This window comes from Salmo trutta, chromosome 15, assembly GCF_901001165.1.
Source record: "Salmo trutta chromosome 15, fSalTru1.1, whole genome shotgun sequence".
Taxonomy (NCBI): domain Eukaryota; kingdom Metazoa; phylum Chordata; class Actinopteri; order Salmoniformes; family Salmonidae; genus Salmo; species Salmo trutta.
Genome location: NC_042971.1, coordinates 8420433 through 8429681, shown reverse-complemented (window position 1 = coordinate 8429681; position 9249 = coordinate 8420433). Strand labels below are relative to the sequence as shown.

The window sequence follows — 9249 nt, the reverse complement described above, 5'->3', positions numbered from 1 at the left end:
TATATTTCATATTATAATCAACTACAATGCTTCACCTTCACCAATATAAACATGTTGTCTACTGGCTGTCAACAATTAAAAACAAGAAAAAAAAATGTTTTTCCCCACTAGCTTCTAGAACTCTCGTCCCCTTGGAACAAAATTAATCTTCAGGAAGGAACGCAACACTTATTTGTCATCACTCATCGATATCATGTTGAAATCAATTGCGTGAGAGGAGGGAGATGAGGTTGAACGTCCTGTTAAAACTAACAGCTAAAAACCACACAGAATCTGGGAATAATGTGTACATCACTGGTTAGAGGACAACTTGTAGAAAACAGCTAGCTACATTTTGAAGTGTTGCATTTTGATTCAAGTGGGTCACCAACATGGTAAGTGTAACACAGCTCTTTTTGTGTTAGTTACTGTTTGTTAATTCACATAAATAGTACTCTTTCATTTCAGAGCCTGGATTTTCCCCCTGAGGCTAATATCCATATCATGTTGAAATCAATAGAACAGGGAACAAACATTTAGGGTTCTACATTGTGACATCATTAAAATACTCCTACTACAATGTTAAAAAATTCTACATTGGGACATTAATTCATTGATATCATGAAACAACTCCATGTATTTTCTGATGTTTAGTCAGAGATCTTTTATCAGAGTATCTCTTCCCACATTGAGTACAGCTATAAGGATTCTGTCCTGTGTGTATTCTCTGATGTGATTTTAGGGTTTGTAGCCGAATAAAACTCTTCCCACATTGATCACAGCCATAAGGTTTCTCTCCTGTGTGTTTTCTCTGGTGTATAGTTAGATAGCTAGATGTAGTAAAACTCTTCCCACATTGATCACAGCCATAAGGTTTCTCTCCAGTGTGTATTCTCTGATGTGATTTCAGGGTTTGTAGCCGAATAAAACTCTTCCCACATTGATCACAGCTATAAGGATTCTGTCCTGTGTGTATTCTCTGATGTGATTTCAGGGTTTGTAGCCGAATAAAACTCTTCCCACATTGATCACAGCCATAAGGTTTCTCTCCTGTGTGTGTTCTCTGGTGTATAGTTAGATAGCTAGATGTAGTAAAACTCTTCCCACATTGATCACAGCCATAAGGTTTCTCTCCAGTGTGTGTTCTCTGGTGCATAGTTAGATAGCTAGATGTAGTAAAACTCTTCCCACATTGATCACAGCCATAAGGTTTCTCTCCAGTGTGTATTCTCTGATGTGATTTCAGGGTTTGTAGCCGAATAAAACTCTTCCCACATTGATCACAGCCATAAGGTTTCTCTCCAGTGTGTATTCTCTGATGTGATTTCAGGGTTTGTAGCCGAATAAAACTCTTCCCACATTGATCACAGCCATAAGGTTTCTCTCCAGTGTGTATTCTCTGATGTGATTTCAGGGTTTGTAGCCGAATAAAACTCTTCCCACATTGATCACAGCCATAAGGTTTCTCTCCAGTGTGTATTCTCTGATGTGATTTCAGTGTTGGTAGCCAAATAAAACTCTTCCCACATTGACTACAGCCAAAAGGTTTCTCTTCAGTGTGAATTCTTTGATGTATTTTAAGTTTTACTGAAGAGGTGAATCTTTTCCCACTGTCAGAGCAGCAGTTAGATTTCTTCCCTGTGGGTCTCTGCAGGTGTTTCTTGAGGAGTTCTGATCTGGAGTGACTCTTCTCTGCCTCTTCAGCATCATGATGTTGTTGAGGCTCCCCAGAGGATCCACGATAGTTAAGTATCTCTCCTGTGTGAATGACAAAGTCAGACAGATGGTTAAAGGCCCACAACAGCAGAAATCCATTGTTTATTTCAGGTAAAATGTGATGCCCAGAGCATACCCATGAAGTTGTACAACAATTGACATCTGTTAAATTATTTGACAATTAACCTGTTGCATCTAGACGTTCCGCTAGCGGAACGCCTCGCCAATATCCAATGGAAGGGCGTGGCGTGAAATACAAAACCTCAAAAATGCAATAATTTCAATTTTTCAAACATACGACTATTTTACACCATTTTAAAGATAAGACTCTCGTTAATCTAACCACATTGTCCGATTTCAAAAAGGCTTTACAGCGAAAGCAAAACATTAGATTATGTTAGGAGAGTATATAGCCAAAAATAATCACACAGCCATTTTCCAAGCAAGCATATATGTCACAAAAACCCAAAACACAGCTAAATGAAGCACTAACCTTTGATGATCTTCATCAGATGACACTTCTAGGACATTATGTTATACAATACATGCATGTTTTGTTCAATCAAGTTCATATTTATATAAAAAAACAGCTTTTTACATTGGTGTGTGATGTTCTGAAAATGTATTCCCACCGAAAACTTCCGGTGAATGTGCACATCAATTTACTAAATTACTCATCATAAACGTTGACAAAATACATAATTATTTTAAGAATTATAGATACAGAACTCCTTTATGCAATCGCTATGTCAGATTTTAAAATAGCTTTTCGGCGAAAGCACATTTTGCAATATTTTGAGTACATAGCCCAGCTATCACGGCTAGCTCATTTGACACCAGCCAAGTTCGGGGCACACTAAACTCAGAATTAGTATTCGAAAAATTGTATTACCTTTGCAGAGCTTCGTCAGAATGCACACCCAGGACTACTACTTCCACAAGAAATGTTGTTCTTGTTCCAAATAATCCATAGTTATGTCCAAATACCTCAGTTTTTTTGTGCGTTCAGGTCACTATCCAAAGGGTAACGCGCGAGCGCATATCGAGAAGAGAAAATTCAAAATGTTCCATTACCGTACTTAGAAGCATGTCAAACGCTGTTAAAAATCAATTTTTATGGTATTTTTCTCGTAAAATAGCGATAATATTCCAACCGAACAATAGTGTATTCATTCAAAGAGGAAAAGAAAAAACAGCGTAGTCTCGTGAATGCGCATATCCAATCTCTTCGTCACCGGGCAGACCACTGACAAACTGAGCTACTATACTCTGCCCAGAGACAGGAGATGCCTCAATCCGCTTTCTGAAGGCTTTAGAGAGCCAATGGAAGCCTTAGAAAGTGCTACGTAACCGCATAGATACTGTAGTTTCGATAGAGAACCAAAAGAAGAACTACAAATTCTCAGACAGGCCACTTCCTGCTTGGATACCTCTCAGGTTTTTGCCTGCCATATGAGTTCTGTTATACTCACAGACACCATTCAAACAGTTTTAGAAACTTCAGAGTGTTTTCTATCCAAATCTACTAATAATATGCATATTCTCGTTTCTGGGCAAGAGTAGTAACCAATTTAAATCGGAATAGTTTTTTCATCTGGCCGTGAAAATACTGCCCCCTATCCCAAAGATGTTTTAAGACAGTCAACTTAGCAACAATCATATTTTGTCTTGTTTTTGCATTAGTAGTAACTAGAAATAAGTTATTAAAGTTGTTGAAATCCTAAGCAGTGTGCCAGACAACTATTGGTCTCCAATATAGGCCCTTTTCTGTGTTTGCTAAATTTGCAGCACGAGGGCAACGCACACACAATCTGGTTGCAGAAAATCCTCCCTGCTAATGAGGAAACCACTAGTTATGGATGTAGTATATCTGGTAATGAGGAAACCGCTAGTTATGGATGTAGTATATCTGGTGATGAGGAAACCACTAGTTATGGATGTAGTATATCTGGTAATGAGGAAACCACTAGTTATGGATGTAGTATATCTGGTAATGAGGAAACCACTAGTTATGGATGTAGTATATCTGGTAATGAGGAAACCACCAGTTATGGATGTAGTATATCTGGTAATGAGGAAACCACTAGTTATGGATGTACTATATCTGCCTGGAGCAAAAATGTTGAGCAAAGATTTTAGTTTTTCACAATGTATTCTGAATATTACAGCTCACTATCACGAGTGCTACTGAAGGAAACTCACATTAAGCTCTGTGTTTATTCACTAATTCACCACCGTGGGGGAAAACTCAGGGGAGTTCTCATAAGCTGACAGCAAAAACAGCCTCCAGGTTGCTTATGAGTACATTTCACATTACTTTTGGATTATAATCGTAAGGCTCGTTTGAATGTCCTGGTTAATATGTTTGTGTTGTCATGATGTTGCCCTCTTTGGGTTTTCTATGCACCATCCCCCTACCTCCCCCTACCCAGGCTCTGTGAGAGCGGTCGTAAATTCCTAAAAGAATGTCCTACCTCATGGCCACAGTTTTGAGACAGAGTGTGTTTCATAGAAAGAACCCAGGAATTCTTCCACCTCACAGGACTGGAGAACCAAACGACATTTATGTTCTGGATAAGGTATAAAAGATCGGTGAAGAATCCAGCTACGAACTGGTCCGTTTGGTACAATTTTGTGAAACTCATGAGAGACAATACGGCCACATTACCATGGCGCTGTTTATATAATAGCCTCAGTTGTGAGACTTACATCTAATGGTTGTATAAAAATGAATGAATAAGGATAAAGCTATTTGGAATATGTTGGGATGATTATAAGATGTTAATGTGAGAGAATTGTATTTCTGTGTAAAGTTTCACCAAGTCATCGGCACACCCCCATGAACAGACGGGACCTGGCGTCATGAGACAGCCTTTTTCCGAATTCCGAATATAACCCCCACCCAGGGTTTCTATCACCAGACCGAGCTTACCTCCATTACGAGTGGCTAAACGTTGGAGACCATGCATTCCTCTGTCTGAACTTTAACCATACCACGTGGTTAAACTCTTAGACTATTGATACCGACAGAATAATAACAAGTCTTTGATATTAATTACTAGTCTGCAGCTAGGAATTCGGTATCATTGAATGCGAAGACCGACGAAACATCTGTCCTATAACGACATTAATGAATGTCACTTTGAAATATCCATTCTAACAGAGAGAGAGAGAGAGAGAGAGAGAATGCGAGGACAACCTCTCCAACAGAACAAACTTTTCAACAAAGATCCCAAAGACACACTGAGCGTAAATATATATATTGATTGCAATTGTTCCCGAATGAGTGAGCGTTCATGTGCAAAGGATTAGCATTTCAATTGTTATAATTATCAACTCTTAGCAACCTTTTGTCTAACCACCATGCTGGTTTAGCCCACAAGGGCACATTCCTTTATCATTTCTTTGTAACGATATCCATTTGTTATGCATTTCTGTGAATTACTTAGTAAATAAATGATTTTAAGACAATTGATGTATGTATGACTCATAGTGAAGACTGGGTTCGTGCAGATAACCAACAATTTACGACGTTTGGAATGAGACTGACGAGGTAAACAAATACATCATTAATCAGAAGACTAATAGATCAGATATTTTAATATCTGAAAGTTATATTAGGAAAATTATAACTTTTTAATCTGAATATTTTCCTTGGTGCCCCGACCTAGTTAATTACAGTTACACGATTAATCAGTTTAATCGCGTAATAATAATTACAGAGAGTTATTTGATAAACATGTCTTCAGTTTAATGATGTCAAAGACATGACAGTGTTATTGTCGCAAATCAACTGCTTTATACTTAAAAACAGTAAAATGGTCTTTGGCTAGCTTTGCCATCAGCCTGACAATGAGGGTTTGTACACTAAGTGTTAAACAAATTGGCCCATAACTTCACCAAACAATAATACAGACCTCCTGTAGGACACATAACATCAACCAACAACAACATTGACCTCCTGTAGGACACATTATATCACCTAACAACAACATACAGTGGGGGGAAAAGTATTTGATCCCCTGCTGATTTTGTACGTTTGCCCACTGACAAAGAAATGACCAGTCTATAATTTTAATGGTGGTTTATTGAACAGTGAGAGACAGAATAACAACAAAAAAATCCAGAAAAATGCATGTCAAAAATGTTATAAATTGATTTGCATTTTAATGAGGGAAATAAGTATTTGACCCCCTCTCAATCAGAAAGATTTCTGGCTCCCAGGTGTCTTTTATACAGGTAACGAGCTGAGATTAGGAGCACACTCTTAAAGGGAGTGCTCCTAACCGCAGCTTGTTACCTGTCAAAAAAAAGACACCTGTCCACAGATGCAATCAATCAATCAGATTCCAAACTCTCCACCATGGCCAAGACCAAAGAGCTCTCCAAGGATGACAGGGACAAGATTGTAGACCTACACAAGGCTGGAATGGGCTACAAGACCCTCGCCAAGCAGCTTGGTGAGAAGGTGACAACATTTGGTGCGATTATTCGCAGATGGAAGAAACACAAAAGAACTGTCAATATCCCTCAGCCTGGGGCTCCATGCAAGATCTCACCTCGTGGAGTTGCAATGATCATGAGAACGGTGAGGAATCAGCCCATAATTACACGGGAGGATCTTGTCAATGATCTCAAGGCAGCTGGGACCATAGTCACCAAGAAAACAATTGGTAACACACTACGCCGTGAAGGAATGAAATCCTGCAGCGCCCGCAAGGTCCCCCTGCTCAGGAATACATATACATGCCTGTCTGAAGTATGCCAATGAACATCTGAATGACTCAGAGGACAACTGGTGAAAGTGTTGTGGTCAGATGAGACCAAAATGGAGCTCTTTGGCATCAACTCGCCGTGTTTGGAGGAGGAGGAATGCTGCCTATGACTCCAAGAACACCATCTCCACCGTCAAACATGGAGGTGGAAACATTATGCTTTGGGGGTGTTTTTCTGCTAAGGGGTCAGGACAACTTCACCGCATCAAAGGGACGATGGACAGGGTCATGTACCGTCAAATCTTGGGTGAGAACCTCCTTCCCTCAGCCAGGGCATTAAAAATGGGTCGTGGATTGGCATTCCAGCATGACAATGACCCAAAACACACGGCCAAGGCAACAAAGGAGTGGCTCAAGAAGAAGCACATTAAGGTCCTGGAGTGGCCTAGCCAGTCTCCAGACCTGAATCCCATAGAAAATCTGTAGAGGGAGCTGAAGGTTCGAGTTGCCAAACGTAAGCCTCGAAACCATTATGACTTGGAGAAGATCTGCAAAGAGGAGTGGGACAAAATCCCTCCTGAGATGTGTGCAAACCTGGTGGCCAACTACAAGAAACGTCTGATCTCTGTGATTGCCAACAAGGGTTTTGCCACCAAGTACTAAGTCATGTTTTGCAGAAGGGTCAAATACGTATTTCCCTCATTAAAATGCAAATCATTTTATAACATTTTTGACATGCGTTTTTCTGGATATTTTTGTTGTTATTCTGTCTCTCACGGTTCAAATAAACCTACTATTACAATTATAGACTGATAATTTCTTTGTAAGTGGGCAAACGTACAAAATCAGCAGGGGATCAAATACTTTTTTCCCCCACTGTAGACCTACTGTAGGACCCATAACTTCACCTAACAACAACATAGACCTACTGTAGGACCCATAACCTCACCTAACAACAACATAGACCTACTGTAGGACCCATAACTTCACCTAACAACAACATAGACCTACTGTAGGACCCATAACTTCACCTAACAATAACATAGACCTACTGTAGGACCCATAACTTCACCTAACAACAACATAGACCTACTGTAGGACCCATAACTACACCTAACAACAACATAGACCTACTGTAGGACCCATAACTTCACCTAACAATAACATAGACCTTGGACTATAAATAATTTAATATTTCAGGTGAAACATGGAAACTAAAATGTCTCTGTTAGGACATTTCATAACCTGATCACCAGATAATTTTGTGAATAATCCCACTAGGCTACTCTGCAATGGGTTGTCATTCTAAATGTCCCGAATAAAGGAACATGACGGAATTGCGCATCACATTTAACAAACCAAACATTGAAATACCCTTATAGAAGGTAAAGTAAAAACCCAAACCGGTTCGTGCATCAATACTGGTATATAGTAAAATACGGTTTACCGCCCATCCCCAAGGCTAGGTTGAGAGTGGGCAGACATCCTACACATCACACTCAGGCAGACAAGACGTTTGATCCGACCAAAGACCCAATATATCTCTACTATTAGTTCATGTTAGTAAACTATAAACAAACTGTGTCCTTTCAGTTGAGCGTACTAGCACTACGCCTGTCTACCAATCCATCTCTACTATTAGTTCATGTTAGTAAACTGTAAACAAACTGGATCCTTTCAGTTGAGCGTACTAGCACTACGCCTGTCTACCAATCCATCTATACTATTAGTTCATGTTAGTAAACTGTAAACAAACTGTATCCTTTCAGTTGAGCGTACTAGCACTATGCCTGTCTACCAATCCATCTATACTATTAGTTCATGTTAGTAAACTGTAAACAAACTGTATCCTTCCAGTTGAGCGTACTAGCACTACGCCTGTCTACCAATCCATCTCTACTATTAGTTCATGTTAGTAAACTGTAAACAAACTGGATCCTTTCAGTTGAGCGTACTAGCACTACGCCCGTCTACCAATCCATCTATACTATTAGTTCATGTTAGTAAACTGTAAACAAACTGTATCCTTTCAGTTGAGCGTACTAGCACTACACCTGTCTACCAGATGTTGATGCTGTTGCTATGCAACCTCGCTACCAATCTATTCCTAGTATTTACTGAATATCTGTCTACCAAGTTGTTAAGTTGTTTGATCTCCATTTGTACCACCTCCACCTTGCTATGAATAGTCTACAGCACCTTTCATCCCTTTGTACCACCTCCACCTTGCCATGAATAGAGTCTACAGTACCTTTCATCCCTTTGTACCACCTCCACCTTGCCATGAATAGAGTCTACAGCACCTTTCATCCCTTTGTACCACCTCCACCTTGCCATGAATAGAGTCTACAGTACCTTCCAGCTCTTTGTACCACCTCCACCTTTCAATGAAGAGTCTAAAGCACCTTTCATCCCTTTGTACCACCTCCACCTTGCCATAAATAGAGTCTACAGTACCTTTCAGCTCCGTGTTCTCTCTCCTTAGATCATCAATCTGACGTTGGCTGAATTCTAGACTGGCACATAATGCATTGATGTCCTCTCGTAATATATCCAAGATATCAAGTTTGGCAAGCCTTTCATTGATGGATTTTAACAAGTCAACATCCATATCAGTAAACCCTCCCCACTCGCCCTCTTACTAGGGGATGGTTTGGTTCCATCGCTGATACCTATTGGCCAACTTGGTTTTGTTTTGTTGATTGGGTTGGTTGGTTTTCTTTAACAACGATGATGCTGGAATCCTCTGAAACCAGCGACATGTTTCTTTGAGTTCGTAAGTATCTCTCGTCAATGAATCGTTCAAGCTCTTCAATGGATACTGAATCCTCCAGCGTGT

At 39.8% G+C, this 9249-nt stretch overlaps 1 protein-coding gene across 1 annotated transcript; it reads right to left on the bottom strand.

Moving 5' to 3' along the window:
• Nucleotides 1–619: 619 nt before the first annotated feature.
• LOC115149622 (zinc finger protein 2 homolog) lies at nt 620–4174 on the bottom strand (the record flags this gene model as incomplete). The annotated part of the gene is made up of 2 exons (XM_029692574.1): nt 4170–4174; nt 620–1679 (listed from the first exon to the last, which is right to left on the bottom strand). Coding segments are annotated over exons 1-2 (1065 nt in total), but the record flags the coding sequence as incomplete, so codon positions are not given.
• Between the last annotated feature and the right edge of the window lie 5075 nt (nt 4175–9249).